The sequence below is a fragment of the Barbus barbus genome, assembly GCF_936440315.1.
Source record: "Barbus barbus genome assembly, chromosome: 24".
In the NCBI taxonomy this organism is placed as follows: Eukaryota; Metazoa; Chordata; class Actinopteri; order Cypriniformes; family Cyprinidae; genus Barbus; species Barbus barbus.
Genome location: NC_136752.1, coordinates 19282894 through 19301389, shown reverse-complemented (window position 1 = coordinate 19301389; position 18496 = coordinate 19282894). Strand labels below are relative to the sequence as shown.

Sequence of the window (18496 nt, the reverse complement as noted above, 5' to 3'; positions counted from 1 at the left end):
GGGTAACGTTTGGTAATGCGACACCCCGAAGAGTCAAGAGTCCTTAGTGCCCTGAACAGCTGAAATTAGATCATATGGCTTAATCTTCGTATGCCTAAAGTGTGCCGGTTTGGTTTTGCTTCCATATCGTACTTAACTCTGGTCAGGTTATCCAGAGTATAAATAGTTGACAAGACACTTCGTGGAGCCCCCTAGAAATATCCTCGTGACTTGAGATTTATTTATTTATTTATTTTAAATCTTTTCTCTTTAGTAGGTTAAATTAGGTTAATCAAATTGACCATTATATCTAATAGGCCTATGTTAATTCAATCAATGAGTGCGTTCTGTATAAAGCAATCAGTCAGTCACCCTTTGTTAATCAATCATATAGAAGATCGAGGCTAGATAACATGTGAAATCTATGACAATGTTTTTTTATCTCAGTATATGGTTTTGAGTCAAGCATAATTCTATGTGTTTTCTCTAGCACTGTTTTTTAGACTATTGTATTCTGGTTTTTAAATACCCAGTTAAAAGCGTAGATTAGTATAACTTTGTGATTTTTCATCAAGTTTCATAATAATTTTGTAATAGCTGTTATGATGAACATAAAACTATACTACATCATTTATTGTGACACTGAGTTTGATGACTTTGTTTCTTGAGCATCGGCAGTGGATATGTTCAATAGTTTACAGAGAAATGGATTTTCAAAAGAAAGAAAGAAAATCCCGTTTTTGAAGGAGAAATTACAGAAGCTGTCAGTTGTAAATGTACAATGTTTTGAATCTACTCTGAATGACTCTAGGAAAGTCATATACAGTATCATTTACATTAGGCCTATGTGAACCTTGATGTAATGACCCTTGACCCTAATTCTTCGAATGTGTCTTTGAAGTCTTTAAATGTGAGGACTTCTAACCTGTTTTCACTCCTAATTTTAACCTTTTAAAGACATGGTCACTGTAGAGTGTACATATGACATTTTATGTTCTACATAAATCATATACAGACAACTCATCACTAAAATAGCTAGATCACTGAAATAGGAAATTCATTCATAAGCATCAAATACATTGTACCTTTTGACAAGGCATAAGGCATCTTTCTACATCTATATAAACCTTTAATACTGTTTTTAGAAAAGAGGTACAAATTTGTCTACCTAATGTGGTTAGGAAGGTACTCACACAGTCACACGTATAGTAGATACATCAGAGGAACTTTCACTTGAACATTCAACAGCTGGTGTGTTCACATGTCAAAGTATTGGTTACAAACTGAGGGAGGAAAGCCAAAATAAGGAAAATGTGTAAGAAAAACCCCCCACCTATTATTTAGTTGGTTTATAAGATGATTCCTGAAAATTGTATCATTGTTTTATAAAATACATTTATAAAACTTTATGAATGTTTATAAATTCCAACTGGCACATAAAAGTGATTTTACTGTGGTTGAGTTCATTTGTTTTGTTATTTTGAAATTAGGCTATATGGTTTTGTCTTTCAAATTTGTCTGTTATGAATCAGTAAAAAGTAGGAGTTTTTTCCAAGTTCAAGTTGAAAAATTTCATTTTATTTGTATAGCACATTTACAACAGCCACCAGGCTGACCAAAGTACTTTACCCATAGCTGAAGGCCTGCAATTTAAGATTTGGATATACCGCAATATAAAGAATTGCAGTTATCTAGCCTAGATGTGACAAACGCATGAACAGACATGCAGAACTGAACAGACAGAACAGATTTTAGACCGTAGACGAAGCTGATAAAAACTGGATCTGATAACGGATGACATATGTTTATCAAATTTTAAATCCTGATCGACAAGAACATCTAGGTTCCGCACCCGTGAGGATCTAAAAACGGATAATCTGTCCAAATCAGGGTTTATACACTGAGAGTTCTCATTAGGACCGAAAATAATTACTTCAGTCTTGTCTTCATTTAGGAAGAGGAAATTTTGGGCTAGCTATGATTTAACCTCCTCTAAGCATTGCAGAAGAGAAGTCATCGCTGCAGAATTGTTTCTTTTGATTAAGAGATAGATTTGAGTATTGTCCGCATAGAAATGAAAAGACACACCATGTTTCCTTAGAATAGAGAGAAAAAAGAGGGGAGCTAAAATAGAGCCTTGTGGAAGGCCACAGGTTTTGTGATTGGTGCAGGGGAAGAGGTAAAATTGCCCAGCTTCACTAAAAACGTTCTGTAAGACAGGTATGACTGAAACCATTTAAGAACGGTTGTTTTTAGACCTACTCAAGACTCGATTCTAGATAATAGTGTGGAGTGGTCTACGGTGTAAGAAGCACAGAGTCTCCAGAATCAGTAGAGAGATAAATATCATTTAACACTCTCAAGAGGGCAGAGGGCAGTCTGCTGTGAGCAGACTTAAAACCAGACTAAAAAACTCATAAATACAAACCTTTCACTTATGAGAAAACATTGAAGCTGATCCAGCACAATTTTCTCCAAAACCTTTGAAATCAAAGGTAAGATGTTTTTTTTTTTAGAACAGAAGGATCCAGAGGGATTTTTTTTCAGATGATTTATTGAAAATTTACGAATAAAATGAACCATCGAAACATCCACAACCACTAAGTTGCGCACTAAATGTGATAAAAAACAAGAATGCACAAAATGAGTATCAACAGTGTTTAAATTGTGATTGGTAGGTCTATACAGCCAGAATTATAATTGCATTACTTATTTCATATCCTCTGTATTTGTATATGGGTATTTGTTCACTGTAAACAATTCAGTGTGTTCACCACAAGGGAGCAGAGTAAAGCTACTGTATACTGGAGATGGCTCTTTTCTGTATAAATAAAGAAAAAAATTCCTAATCTCAAATATTGCAGGCCACACCACATTGAAGTTAATGTGTAGAACAAAGTCAAATATGAAATAAAAGGTGGATGTTCAAAATATGACAAAATTTAAAACTTACCTCTGAGGTATGACTTTGTATAATTTATGTTGTAGACAAAAATGTGAAAGTAAAAATACTTTGACAATTAACAAACCTTTAGGTAAACCTTCATGTAAATTTTGCACGCTTTAGCGAAATAAGTGTTCTGGAATATCTAAGTGACTTCCTGCTCCTGTACTGAGAACGGTAGTATTTTGAAATGCAGGTTTTGCGGTATTATTAAATCCACCATTATACAATATATTATATAACTAATCCATACTTACTAGTATGAGAAATGTTTTGACAGTTGGCACGTAACATTCAGTATTGTGCAATATATGTTGCTAAGAAAGAAATGTGTGTTTCTGCTCATAATCATATTCAAACATATTGCTAAACTGTCCAGATCAACAGGCAATTATCTTTGGAGGAACAAAATAAAAAGATGCATGATATTGCATAATAAAAGTTCTTTATTTAGCCTCACCCATCATGCCATTAATATCAGATACGGAACAAGGATGAAACTATATGTCACAATTGACATTTTTATACTAAGGTTAGTTTTTGAATAATCATTTAGCTTATACAAATAGAATAATACAACAGCATAATAATAACACATTTATGGCATCAGTGATTGCTTTATATACATATTGGTATTACACTTCAGTTAAGTGTCCATTAGCTTGAATGCCCATTGAAGAATGCTCTTTCCAAGAGATGGTAGTGTTTATTTCATTCAATGTTTGTTCAAAATGACCAGCTTACTGGAAAAAAGGCAAAGGAAGCTCAATTTGCTGTATGCCATCATTTGCATTAATAAATTCCTCCCAGTTGGTCAAAATGATGCTATATAATCCACCTAAAGGAAGCAAAACTAAGATAAACATTTCACTCAATTCATTGAAGGTCTGCAGCAGCTTCTTGTAGAAAATGTTAAGGGGAGCAACAACAGCATCTAAGACATCGGATTTAATGCTGTCTACAAATTCTTGTGCTTTAACGACCACCTCTCGTAGGGTCTGTCCTAGTCTCTCAAGAAACACATCAAGGCCTTTTGTTTGCTTCATCACATCTACTATCATAGCTAGGTGACTTCTCAGGGTACTTCTCACATTTTCTTGCACCTTGGCTACAGTCATGACCTTTCCAGAAGGAAATGTCATTTCAATTGTGCTGAAGTTCTCCAAGATGGGAGAGAAATATATCTCCAGATTGTTAGCGAGTTTCTCCAGCATTTCCACAATCATAAATCTGATTTTTGAGAAGATTTCAGCCAGTGAAGCCTCATCCATTCCAGGCAGTTTGTATTTGGTTTCTCTCAGGAAGTTGATGGCAGCATTGAGCAGGACCTGGATGGTCTTTTGAGATGAAATAACTACATTTCTGAAAAGTTTAGACAGCTCACTAAGCTCTTGGCTACGCCAAAGAGCAGAATAGCTGGCATCTCTTAAAACATTTTCAACTTCATTAAGAATATTGAACAGTCTTTTTAGTGCATCAGTGATGCCATATTTTTCAGCAAATCCTTCAACGTGGTTTGAGATAACTGGTAGCCTCTTCATAAAGCCTTCGACTAAATCTCGTGTGGCTGGTATATTATAGCTGACCAACAGTACTTTTTCATCTCCCTTTGGTACTCTCATGTTCAGAATTTCAACATCATCTCCTGGTGCAGACTGCAGAAAAAGCAATTCAATATAGAAACAAAAGTTGTTAGCATAGATTTTATAGCTCAGTTTGGAGGAGTAATGTAAGAAATGTCACTTACAGCATAACGGCTATAGATCCTCGCATTCATCTCAGATGGAATCTTTCCTTGAAGCTGGAAGCCAAGATGGCCAGTTGTCGGTGTGGAAACTGAAGCACTTACGCCATCGCTTCGAGCAGCATAGCGAAAGTTTACATCGGTGAATGTTGGGCTGGTGATGTCCACATTCAGGGTATGACTAGGATCACTAAACAAAAATTCATAAGCGAGGTTAGCAATTACGATTTACACACAGAATTGGTTATAATCTAAACCACTTGTAAGCTTAATACAAAACTTTACTTATAACTAAATTAAAAGTCAGAACTGTTTTTTTTACCCCATACGAAGAACATTGCTGATATCCATTGTAAAGTCAGCATGTGTAAGTACAGCATTTGCTCCTGCAACAAGGGCACCATTCTCCATTGTAGTACTCATGGAGCCTGTTTAGTGTGAAAGCACAAATCAATAAAGCACACTGAGAACAAATATTGTAATTTACTCTTAGTAAACATTAGTACCATTGAATGATCTATATGTATTTGTATTTATGTCTTTGCAGATACTTACTGTCAAGATTGTACTCCAGGAGCACAACTGGTGAAGTGGCTGTAGCCTTGAGAACAGTCTTGTAAACTGGGGCACTACCATCTAGTTTTGCAACAACATCTGTGGTGTATACTGGAGAGACGATCTTTGAGGTGTAGTAAATTTTCTGCTTGGGTACACTAAGTTCCACCAACACCATCTCAGAGATCTTAAGGTCACCAAAGGTGCTTGATTGAGACAAGTCCATTTTCATATCAGCCATCAGTGACTTTAGAAGCTCCAGATCAACTGTAGCCTGGCCAGTATGATCTCCCTTTGTGTTAAAACCTCCAATATTTGCTTCATTCTTGGAAGAAAACTTTAACATAGCGTAAACATGTTCCATAGCTGTTTCCACAGACAGGTTTTCATCCACATCAAACGCTACCTTGAGATCTCCATAATTCAGGTTGCCATCGGCAAAGGTCTTAAGAGCATATCGCAAACTGTTCCCATTCAGATAGATGTATTCATCATAATTCAGAGCTCCCTTTACAATACCACTATCTAGGAATTTTCCATCAATAGTACCCTTTATGATAGTCTCAGCAGAGATAAACGTAAGAGTTCCTTCCCCTTTTAAGATGTTTTCAGCATTTCCCTTACCAACAAACTTAATAATGGGAACGTCAAATGTGTACTCTGTCTTAAAAGTTGAATCAGCTTTTGGATGGGCCTTGTTGTCAGCAGTAAATTGATGGTTGGCTTTAGCTGTAAGAATGGGTAGGTTAATGTTTGCAGTTGTGGTCACAGACAGTGCAACTTCAAAGTCATCTGGGTTTATAGCTACAGTGCTTTCATGGGTTCCTTCAATGTGGCGATTTTCCAGGACCACAGAATTGGCTAATTTTAATCCACTTTTGGTGCTCAGACTGCTGGTTCCTTCAAGCTTGGCCTTCAGTCCCTCAAACTCAGAGGCAGTAATTGCTCCAAATCGAATTACAGGGTTATCTTTCCCATAGATACCAGCATTAGCATTAAGGCTGAATATAGAGGACTTGAATGACACCTCAGAGATTAAATCACCTAGAGGATGGACGTTAATGAGACCAAGATCAAAAATGGGTGCAGCTTTGCTCTTCTGGTAGACAATCTTTGCATCTACATCAATAGCCTGGTCAAAGTTGGTCAACAAATGCTTAAGGCCAGTATGTTCATATAGGTTGATGTTGCTGATTTCTGGAGTGTCAAGAATCATAATTAATGCTCCGAACTGGATAGGTGGGATACTGAATGGGACAGTCAGGAATTCCAAATTGGCCTCTCCATTTACTGCAGCGTAAATGCCAGCCTCATCTCCATTGTTGGCCACTGTAAAGTTGTGACTATATTTGTACTGGTTGAAACGAACAAGTGCCACAGTGCTAAACTTCTGCATGCCAGTATTTAGGATAACAGCATAATCATTCTGGAGATCAATCTTGGCAGTCAGAGGATCTTTGAAGCTGAGTTTAGTATTAGCCTTATTTTGGAAATCAAGGACCATCTCAAAGGGATGCACTAATATGTTGAAGGCACTGGAAAACGTACCACTGAGCAATCCAACAAACTTTATGTCATAGGTTGCCTTCGTCACTAACTTCATTTCTCTGAGATCAACCTTTCCAGAAGCATTCAGCAAGTAATTTTCTCCTGTATCATAATTTGCTTCAATATGGCCATTAAAGTCGATATAGTTCAGGGCAACACCTTCAGCCTTGATTTTCTTGTTAAACTTTAAAGATCCACTATCGCCATCTGTAGACATGGTTAGCGTGGCTGTTGTTGGAGTTATAATTATAGTTGAGAGACTCTTGATGGTCATATCATCAGACTTGTCTTTTACATATATTTGGCCCTTGGCTTCTTCTGTCATGGTCAGAACGATTTTTAAGCCATCCTGCTTAAGAGTGATCTCATTAGTGTAGGAACGGTCACTGTTCCATGAGAGAGCAGGAATTCTTACCTTGTCGGTATATTGTGTTTTAATATTTGCTGACATTCCATCCTCCAGTGCAAAGAAGGCCATGTTATCAATGTTAGCACTAAGGGAGGCGATAGTTATCTTCACATTGCTCTTGGACACAGCCTGGGCAGAGAAGCCGTAGAGTGACACTGAGGATTGATGTTCAACAGCTAGGACACTGTGGGTGATCTTCAGGGTTTCAGAAACAATCACACGACTCATCTTAGGGATGGCAATCCGAGCTGTGGAATCCAAGCTGTATTTAAGAATGTCATATTCAGATGATCCATGTGAGGTAATGTGCCCAGTGAATTGAGGTGTTTCTAGACTTTCAGTAGAGTTTAAGAATTCCATGGTAGTTCTCATGCTGAAAATTGGAATAGTAACCCTAACCTCACCATACAGCTTTCCAAAGCATGGCATCATGACCTCACTAGGGATTGTAGGGAGAGTGAATTCTGGGATCTGCAGATCTGGGAATTTGTGATCCGGAAAATATTTAGGAATTTCAGGGAGGGAGATCTCTGGAAAACTGATCTCTGGCAGTGTGATGGCAGAAATTTCTGGCAGGTAGATGATTCTTAGGTTGCCAAAGAGGGCATCTACAGGTGGCATTTCATAATTGGCAATGAAGTTTAATAGGTCTAATAGTCCCTGCCTAATATCATCATACTCTATTCTGATTGGTGGCACGGTGTAATATTGCAGAATGGTAAACTCTGGAAGGTCAATCAGTGTAGAAGGGAGGCTGAATTCCTGAAGCTTTTCTAAACTTATTTTTATGGAGGGTACAACAAGGTTTGTGAGTGGGAAAGTGAAAGATGGGATCTCAAATTCAGCTGCTTTCAGTGTTGTCTTGACTCCATCACAGAATTGCTTCATCTCATTGACAATTTCCTGATCTTTAAGGATGGTTTGGATTATTTCCATAACAGCACTGCATGCATCTGTTGCAATGGTCACTACCTTTGTGTAGATACCACTCCCTTGACGCATGATTTCTTCTCTGATATCCATGTCTGTAATTCTCCTCCTGATGTTCTCTATAAGTGCCTCAGTGTTAATGTAAACTGCACTATCAACAATGTCCTTGAGGTTTTTGACCACATCTGCAACTTTGATTGTTTTCAGCTCCTCAAGGCAAGCAGTAAGAGATGACAGAGCATAATTGACAAATTCTCTGATTGCATCAAGCTTTTGCCGGATCTCAAGTGACAAACTCATGGTGTAAATATCATTTATCAACTCCTTGACTTTCTGGTTGGCTTCATCCACAAATGCATTGTAGTCAAATGATCTAACATATCTGATGCATAGATTAAGGCAGTTGTTTAAATGCTCAATGATTTCCTTTACCTCTGTTGTTTTCAAGTAGGTCATGACTTTATCCAGCATCTCTGTGATGGGGGTCAGAATAGATTTCAAAGTGCCAGAAAGAACCTTAACAGTTTCTTCAATATTGAACTTCTTAATAAGTTCAACAACCTTTTTCAGAATTGCTTCAGTCTTCTTGTCAACTCCAGATTTCACCAGGATTTCTCTCACATTGCTGTAGATGACATTCCCTCCCAGTACAGCAGTATAGATGGCATTCCCTCCCAGTTCAGCAAGCACTTGTTTTGCATTTTCAGCAGTCTTGCGGATTTCCTCTGTAGAGATTTGAGCCACCAAATTGTCTGCATAGTCTTTGAAGTTGGCAGAGGTAACAAAGTTCTTCACATCCTCAATGAACTTTCCTTGGTCAAAGTTTGCAACAAACTGCTTCAGTTCACTCAAAATCTTCTCCAGTGTGGATTTAATAGCATATTGTTCCTCCAGATCTCGCAAGAGTGCACTGCCGCTGCCCTTCAGTCTCGTTACATCAATCTGCTCAATTAAATTTTCAGTAGCTTCAATGACAGCAAGAACTATGGCTCTGATGTCATATTTCTCATTGAATGCATTCAGTTCTTCTGTTAGTCTCTGTATAGCAGTGTCAGATAGTGTGCCACTTGCAATCATTTCTCTCACAATTCTTTCTATCTCTTCTACACGAGTGTCCAGTTCTGTGACTAGCTTCAACAAAACAGGCTTTAGATTCATCAGAGCAGCCTCCAGGTCATCCAGAGTAAATCCATACTTTTCATAAACAGCAATCAGGTCTTCGCTCATCTTGATGATTTTCCTCTCCAGATTTAGTTCATTCACAGAATCACTAATGTACTTAGCCAGGTTCTGAATCTCAGCAACAATGTCTTCTTGGTTGATATAATACTGCATGGCCTCAGCAATCCTTAAAATTGTAAGTTTGATGTGTTGTAGGTCCAAAGGAAAATGTTGAATAAATGGCAGGCTTAAGACACGGCTGTTAGTGTTTTTATCGTATTTTAGGAAGGCTGAGAAAAAGTGGTCTTGCTTGTCAGAGTCGACTCTATTGAAGAGGTTTGTGATGATGGATCCAGACAATTCTACTCCAAGTCTTTCAGGGTTGTTGTAAGCACTCACATCTTGGTTGAACAAATGGTTGTTAACCTTAGATTTTATTCTCACTGTGGCCAGCTGCTCAGATGGTGTCACCATAGTATCAATTTTATTGTCAAGGTTGATTTCAATTGATAGGCCGTTGTCCAAATTGTGAGTTGTTGAGACTCTGCATTCGTGTGAGTGTGCAAAAGCAAGTGGTTCTGCCTTCAAAAGAAGTTTAGTGTAAACTTGTGCGCTTTGTTTTCCATACAGATACAAATCACCATCTGTGTTGGCCATGGCGTCAATGTTGAATCTGAAGGGAACAGCAGTGGCACGAAAGTTACCATTGAAGCGTAGGTACTGTGAGTTTAAAAGTGCATCACTGCCGAATGTGACTGTAAGTCCAGCAACCTCGATTTCTGTGTTGTGGCTCATGTGAGATCCCATGAATTTTCCAGTAGTACCACACTTGGCAGTGACAACCAGATCTTCATATCTGATATCATATGTGTGCTTCAGCTCATCTGCACCAGAGGAAAGCTTCCAAAAGCCACTCAGGTCAGCTGTGTATGGTAGTGCCTTAAACTGGGCATCATTAACCAGAGTGATATCCAGAACATCCAGATTATTTTTGATTGCCACTGAAGTACTATATGGTTCAATCTGAATGGAGATGTCATGATTATAAATTACAACATCGCCATCAAGATCTGTTATGGAGTTGAAAGCTACCGAGGACAGGGATGCAGAAAGAGAATTTGTATTTTTAATTAGCATTTCAATAAATTTGCCCTTCGTCTCAGCTGACAAGGAAAGCTTTGATGTGTCAAGGTCACCGTTGAATTTGTTCTCAAGCGTCAAAGGAATGAGAGGGCTTTCCAGTGCGGTTGTGCCACTCATGGCCAGGCCATCCCTGGTCAGGGATAGGCTGCACTTGTGGGAAGCTGTGTGTTCAATCAAATTTGCGGAGGCATCACCTTTTACATCCAGCCCATTGGCATCCAGTGTTGCTATAAACTGGGAAAGGACACGATTTTCATCCCCAGCAGAAGTGTCAGAATTAGTGTCAATCTTAATGTTGACCAAAACAGGACTAGCACTAGCCTCAGCTACATTTCGGATGTTTAGACTGTGAACCTTTGCCCTTGTATCTGACTTCAGAGCAAGCAGAGACCCTTTATAGGTAACTTCAGCATCATGTATCAGATTGTTCTCAAATGCAGTTGTTTTTGATTTAACAGAGAGCTCTCCATTGGAAAGTGCCGCTTCAATTGTGTTCTCTGCTTGAAAAAGGTCTGAGTCTACTTTCAGAGAGGAATCGATTTTCGCTTCTGGCTTAAATGGGAGTACGATAAGTGACTGACTGAGAGCAACTTCACCATTCAGAGGACCAGCCTTGATGGAGCCTATCAGGTTTCCGTCTCCAGAGATCTCATCCTCATTGACTGCAACCTGGCCTGTGTGTTCCAGTGAAATCTTCAGACCCAAGGGACTGTTTGCCTCAATCTTGCTGCTTGACTTAAATTTGATTTTTTCAGCAGTTGTCACTTCCTCAACATAATTAACACTGGCTTCAATTAGCTTGTGATCAAAAGAGGATTTCATCTCAGCCCTCAGAGATTCCCCAGGTGTTTCTTCCACTAAAGCAGATCCTAAACATAAACATAATAACATTTAAGTAAGAAGTATTTAATTACAGATTACAAAAATGTGTTATTTGTTAAGAATATTGTTGCAAACAAATATACAAATACCTTCCACTTTGAAGGAGAGGAGATCCACTGGGCTAGTTCCAGTGGCTTCAAATTTGGCAGAATAGTTTGGTTTGTCACCAAGTTCCCTGCCAGCAGAAGCTGTTGCCTCCATGTTGTAGAAGTTGCTGCTTAGCTTGCTGGACATCTCTGCCTTTATCGTGTGAGGCACTGACACAGACAGACTCTCAGGAACAAAGACCTCTGGAAGAGGAATGCTGATGGAAGCAACTTCCAGGCCAAGCTGAGGTACTATCAGTTTTGGTGTGGTCAGGGCAGCAGGGAAGTTGAAATCTCCAGAAGATTTCCCACCAAGAGGAATGGGAATGGAGATGGTATAATAATTCTGGCCAAACTTGTATTTAGCAGAACCCTCACTGTTAAAAAAAAAGATACGATTTTGCATGAATATACTTAACATTAATTAGTTTGTGTAACATTATAGATATGTTTCATGTTTCTGCATTTTAAAATGTATTGTTATATTTTTAATTCACTCACGCATTCAGGAAAAGCTTCTCAGGGACTGTGAATTCTGGGAGGGCAGGAATCCTAAAGCCCTGGACATATGGGATGTCGGCGGCTAATTGTTCCAGGTAGCTATTTGAGGACTAGATGATAATTGAATATGTGTTATATTAAAATTTTTATCTGTATTTTTATGTTTTACTTGTATTAATTTATGGGTTTGGGGAATCAATGATTTATTTAGATTTTACCTTAACTGACTGGATCAAGACATCACTGATCTTCATATCAGATGTACCAATCTTCTGATCAAGCAGGTCACTGACTGTGGCTTTGATGGCATCCATAGGAATAATGTTGTGAATCTCAGTGCTGACATTAGAAGTGACCTCAGCCTCAATCTTCTCAGCATCTAAAAAGAACATGAAAATTAATTAATATAGCAGAGGGCATCCAGTTAATTTGCTGAATTTGAGTTGAAGTTGAATTTAAGGAAGACAGTTAAAATTAAAATGTACCATATTTCAGAATGATTTTCTGAATAGAGGAAGTTGTCTCCGGGAGTCTAAGGTCACTTTCAAGCTCTACTGTAAGACCCTCAGCATGTTTCAGTTGCACAGTTACTTTAGCATCAGTCTGAAAATGAGGAATGAGCAGCTGAACCTGCAGCATGGCATCCTTCATTGACTCTGTCCTAAAGAAGGAAGGAAATACTAAATCCATGAGTTTATTTGTACAATGTGTAATTATAAAAAATATATTATTGTTGTTAGAATATATTTAATATATAGATGTGCATACTTAGCAAGGGCAACAAGAGATGCCTCAGGTATATTCTTGTTAATGAAGTCAAGCTGAATGGAATGTGTGGCCCTGCTCTGAGTGCTGCGTTCAACAGAATGAACCCGAATTCCAGCTTCAAGGTCATAATCAGGAATTTGGAGATCAGCTGAGACACTGTATTTCTGTCTGTCGAACATCAGTTTTGCTGTGCCCTCAAATGATGCTCCTATTATATGGAATAAGAGCAACATTTTAGTTGCTAGTTAAAAGATGAAAATGGGTCAAGATCATAAGGGATTCTTTTGTGAAACCATGCTTTACCTTCTGCCTTCAGACCAAAAGTCACTGTGTCAACCTTGTCTTCATAAACATGGTCGACAGTAGCTGTGTATGCAGAAACCTCACCAGTGGGGTGGATCTCAATGGCAAATCTAAAGACACAGGTCTGTGTTCAAATTTTGAGACTCAAAAAAGCAAGAAAAATATAAAAAATAAACCAGTATTTTCCTTACTTGCTGTCACCAGTCAAGGGGAAGTAGGGAGAGGCATCACTGGAAAAGGCATTTGAATATTGCAGGGCACTGCAGTACTTAAAACCAGGGAAGAAAGGAGTGCATTTCTGTGCTTTTACATGTTCCATCATCGGAGGGATAGTCTTTGTTTCAGTACCAGTCACTGAGAACAAGGAGTTACTGTGCAGAGAAAATAAAATGCAGAATTTCTGTAATGTATTTGTAGAGCAGTATTACATTTTTGGTTTGTTTATCATGATTGCATTTTGTGTTAACAGTAGCATCTTACGTCACACTGATGAGTTTTGTTGGAGCTTGGGGTGTGGGAAAGGTCAGTTTGAGCTGCTTTTTGGTTACAGAAACCTTTACTTTAAGACCGCTCTCATGGTAGATGTTAGTATGCATCTCCAGGCCAGACTCAACATAGTCAGGTAAGAGAGCTCCAACCTCAGTGACAAACTCCACTCCAACAGATGGCATGAAAGCCATTTCGCTCTGTGTGAAAAGAAAAAGAAATAGGTTTAATAATCTGGTATAGCTTGGTAAACCCCTGGTTACTGATCACAGTGAGAAAAAGGCTGGACCCATACCATATCAGGGGCAATTTTCAGTCCTCCTTTCACTCCTGGAGCAAAAGTACCTGACAGAGCAACTCTTAATGGAACTCCAGTACCAGTGGGTAGATAAAACTCATTGTCCATGAAGACGTAGTGAAGGAAAAGGTTGTTGTTGACACTTGAGTAAAGGTTCCTTATGAACTGTAAAACAAATGATTAATTTGCTCAAATCATTCACTCAGTACATTTCATCTTAAGAGGAAACTGGAAATTTATTTCGACCATGATTCTTTTTCATTATTAAGGTGTTTTATTTGTTAAACAGATTTGCTCAGCATTAATATGTATTTTAAAGCAGTTCACTTACATCAACAGGGAACATATTTAAAAGTCTATTAGTCAGTAAAGCTGCAGAGTTGGCCATGCCTTCCATGTCCTTGTTTTTGAGATAGCCCATTTCAGCACCCAGAAGCCTCAGGTAGATCATAGCCTCTGGGTTATCCTGAACCTTCAGTTTCTGGATGAGCTTGTTAACATTATCCATTATTTCCTTGACAATGCTTTGAGGAGCCTAGAGTGAGAAAGGTATGTGAGTGATGATAAACCAAACCAAAGAAAATGCTATAAAGTTTGCAAAATTTTTAAATGTAAAAGACCTGTTGCATTTTTATGTTATCCCATAGGGTTGGGAACATGCTCTGCATAATGTCATTGCCCCTGGGCACTTTATCAGCTGCATAGTTAATTGTCTTCTGCATGGTGTCACGGAAGAATCCATCAATACCGATTAAGGCATCAACAGTGGGTTCCAGTCCCTTGCCATTCAACCCGATCTGTAAGAACAAAAAATTTTGAAATGTCAATATGAAACTAAAGGAAATCAAAAGGAGAAGATTTTAAAATTGTAGACTACTCTTGTACCTCAAACATGTCTACGTCATATCCAAAAGCATTCAGGGTCATCTCCAGGATGAGTTCATTGGGCAGAAGGTCTTCAGACTCAAAAATCACATTTCCCTCTAGAGAGCCAATCTTGTAATTGTGTGAGTACTTTGTTGGATCTGTGGAAGTTCTGATCTCATTGCCTTGGAGGGCATTGAGAATCTTCTCTCTAAGTCTGAGAAGCAGAAGAGAAATTAGATACAGTTTTTAACTTAAGATGTTAAAATGTATGAAGATTTTCTACTAACTCCTTAGTCTCAGATGCTGTGGAGCTCAGGATGTTGCTGATATGTGAGTTAACAAAGCTCATAGCCTGACAGTTTTCAGTTTTAGGCAGAGCAGTAACCAGCTGAGCCAGTTCAGAGGGCTGAGGGTCCTTCATCACAATGAGATATGCAGCAACGCGCTTCTGTATGGGGGCGGCTCCATCGAAAATTACCTTCATTAGCACCTCTCTTCCCTGTTGGAAATAGCAAGTTTATGTTAGTCAAAAATACAATTATTGTAAATATTTTAGATTTATTTAAAATTCTAGTAGTCTTTCAATTAGGTAATATATCTTGTTTACCTCATCAGGGACAGAAGTGAGTCTAAAAGCTTGAATAGCAGCTTGTTGGACCTCAGGGGATGCAGCAGGTTGGTTTACACATTGGATAATCGCTGATTTCAGAGCAGGGCTTGCGGCTCCAACGGCAGCAGCCATGTTTCCAATGACCTTAGAGATTTCATATACAGATTTCAGTATCCACATATCAGCTGTTATTTTTAACTTGGTGAAGCATGAGTAATGGAATAGGTTGAACATACCCTCAGGGACAGGTACACATGTTCCTGGTCGCCTGTGCAGTCACCAATCTGTTCAAGGGCGTACTCAGCGACTCCCTGAATCTCAGGGGTGACACTTCCTTCAGCTTCATAGAGCCTTGGATAAGACAGGTGAATAAACATTCAAATTCACTAATAGATCAAATACCAGGAATACAGTTGAGTTGTACCGGTTTTCTCACCTCCTGACAGCATTGCTGAGAGCATAGTAGATGGGTTTGCTGTCCTTGTACTTGGCCATCTTCAGCATTTCCTCAACAAGGCCTCTGGATGGGTTGGGAAACATTCCCATGGCATACACTGCAGCATCAATCTCTAAAGAGGAACGGTCAAAGGTCCTGAGAACCTGCAAGATGGAGCTAGTGCATTCTGGTGTGCCACACTGGAACAACGCCTGGTACACCAGGGAGCGAGAAATCTCCAGGGCCTCTGGTAGAGCAGCACTCAGGCTTTCAGAATTCATTTTGCGGATTGTAGCGATGAGCTTGTGAGCTAGGTGGGCTCTGTTGTGTCCATTGTTGGTCTCAGAAAGGCCAGCCAGTTCCCGTAGAACAGACAGCATGACCTCTTTATCCTTAATTGGATGGACTGAGTCAATGCTTCCATCAAGGTGCAGGGTCTTCATGTTGGCTACATCTAGAGGTGGGTAAACAAGAAAACCGAATTAATTAAAATGCAATTACTGCAAACGCATGTTAATTTAAGTGTCTGAATGATTGCTTACCCTGCTCAAAGATTCTGTCATTGTGCACAGACACTCCCACCAGAGTCAAGACTTGTTTTCCTACATTAGTAACTCCATACTGTCGTCTGTTTATAATCAGAATGAATAAGCAGATCAATAAACAAAACGGTCAGTCTAAAGTAAAAACCCATGTAGTTGTCAATCAACTCACTTGTAAGAAAAAGGCACAAGCATGTGGTTTTCAGTGCAGGAAGCAGAGGTCATATGTTTCTGTGCATTATCAAACTTGTAGTTGCAGGTTTGGCTGCTTGTGATAAGCTGAGCAAGTGGGTAGTGCTGTGTGACGAAAAGACAACCTAGTTCAAACATTATTGAAGCCATCAGATATCAACACACAGTTAATTGTTGTCTTATTCAAAGACGGGTTGACTTACCAAGCCTGTGATAAGGGCCAGGGGACTGGTGTGGTCCCTAACCGGCCTGAATTTGTCACATTTAGACAAGTCTCTGTTGAGGGTGACATCTGTGGCAATGTTCTCTCTGGCGTTCACGGTGTAGCCTGTCTTGCACATACCGTAGATAGTGGGCTGGATTTAGAAAATAATTTGTGATGGATTAGTCAATACATATCAACCTTTTAACAAATGTAAACTTTTTGCCACGGTTTAGAGTTAATGACTGACCATTCTCCTGTTTCTGTCCTCCTCCAGCACAGGCACTGCAAGGGCAGAGATTAGACCTCTCTTGATGTTCAAAATATTGACTGGTTCATCATCCTCAGGAAACAAATTGATGTCATCGTCTCCCTCAGCGGTGAACTTCAGTGGGTTCCTGAGAATTAAGATTAGGGTAGGTATTTAATATGTTTTTTTCTTATCTGCTCAAGATAACTCTGTTATATCATTCTGTTGTGTGTATATATGTGTATATTGTTTGGTGTGGAATGCCTTGAGAAACATACTTCTCCATAGCAGCCTTGAAAGTGTCTGCACCAGCAGATGGCCCAAAGATAGGCTTTCCTTCTGCATCAACATCAGTCACCTCACTCAATTCGCACTCCGTTGTGCGTACAATGTAGCTGCATGTACGCGGGACCTCAATTTCAACCTGTTTAAAAAAGAATATGAATGAAATTTCACATTTTAGGAAGAGAAAAAATCTAAATATATTCGCAGTCGACATTTATACCTTGCATCTTGCTTTGGGGCCATTGGTTGCTCCATTCAGGGCATTTAGGGACTCTGTTTCGTAGGTGTATTCATACTTGTGGAAGCTCTTGTACCTTTTGGCCACTAGGGGTGCAAAAATCACATCTTAACTATCTCATACATGACTCTTTTCTACAGCTTTAGATTGCTTTTCTGAAGAGATAAATTATAAAAATTAACAAATTTTACTGTAACACAACTTAAAGAAGGATGCTTTCTTGTTTGCTTTCTTTTTCTTGATAAATATCATTAGATAATAAATACCATATGGATTTTTTATATACAATTCACATTTTCTTTAAAAAAATAGAATTATAATAGAAATTATAAAATGATACTTAGCACTTACGAAGGCATGGTAATTCCTCATCTTGAGCATCTAAGATGAAAAAACAACAAGGAGTATTATACAAACAAAATCAAATATTACCATATAATACATTTCAATGTTATTCTTTAAAAATACAATTGATGAAATTAAAATATGACAATTTCACTTAATTTTAACATCTTTAACATTTTATATTCTTAATGTATGTTTACCAGTAATATGTTAAATAAAATATTTTTAACTTTTTAAAAACAAGTGACTACTACTAGAACTGAAACGTGATGGCGCTAGCAACGCCAAGGTCATGGGTTCGATTCCCAGGGAAAGCAAGAGCTGATAAAATGTAAAAACTGTAACTTGAATGCAATGTAAGTCGCTTTGGATAAAAGCGTCTGCTAAATGTACATACATACATATATTTTAATATAAAAACCAACAACAGTCAGAAATGTTTCTATTAAATCTTTAGTAGTACTTACTTGTCAAGACTATTCCACTTAGAAGCAGCAAAAGGCAGAGCTTAGTGTCCCCCATAATGGGTTCAGTTAAGCTCTTTCCTTCAGACCCCTGCGTATTCAGATGTGATCTGCTGTATTACTGGCTTTATATATTAATGGGAGGAGAGATGGCAGCTGCAAAAAGTAAAGTCCCCACTCCAAAGTTCATATCTTCTGCCTCTGTGGCAGGACAAAGGCAACTATTTGCTTTTTCACATGGTTTGCTTGATCTGTTAAATTTGTTGATTAATTCCATTTTTTTGTTTATTCTTTTTTATATATATAATTTTATGTATATTCAGAAAAA

General features: G+C 38.5%; 1 protein-coding gene across 1 annotated transcript; it reads right to left on the bottom strand.

The window, feature by feature from the left end:
* Nucleotides 1-3351: 3351 nt before the first annotated feature.
* On the bottom strand, nt 3352-18292 carry LOC306844117 (apolipoprotein B-100-like). The gene is made up of 28 exons (XM_079376037.1): nt 18172-18292; nt 17711-17740; nt 17342-17445; nt 17115-17260; nt 16837-16984; nt 16588-16740; nt 16365-16489; nt 16193-16278; nt 15651-16104; nt 15451-15565; nt 15212-15358; nt 14892-15103; nt 14623-14818; nt 14358-14534; nt 14069-14272; nt 13735-13902; nt 13434-13639; nt 13145-13324; nt 12954-13063; nt 12651-12858; nt 12368-12543; nt 12101-12261; nt 11883-11992; nt 11385-11758; nt 5223-11282; nt 4990-5095; nt 4671-4857; nt 3352-4578 (listed from the first exon to the last, which is right to left on the bottom strand). Exons 1-28 carry the CDS (start codon nt 18224-18226, stop codon nt 3664-3666), a joined length of 11313 nt encoding a protein of 3770 aa, XP_079232163.1. The 5' UTR covers nt 18227-18292; the 3' UTR covers nt 3352-3663.
* Nucleotides 18293-18496: the final 204 nt, after the last annotated feature.

Bases quoted from the DNA above. Each gene is read 5' to 3' on its own strand.
- LOC306844117 (XM_079376037.1), bottom strand. From the start codon at position 18,226: ATGGGGGACACTAAGCTCTGCCTTTTGCTGCTTCTAAGTGGAATAGTC. The intron at 16,741-16,836 runs GTCAGTCATTAA...TTCTAAATCCAG, and splicing joins AGGACAGAAACAGGAGAATG to CCCACTATCTACGGTATGTG. The intron at 12,859-12,953 runs GTAAAGCATGGT...TCCATATAATAG, and splicing joins TTTTGGTCTGAAGGCAGAAG to GAGCATCATTTGAGGGCACA.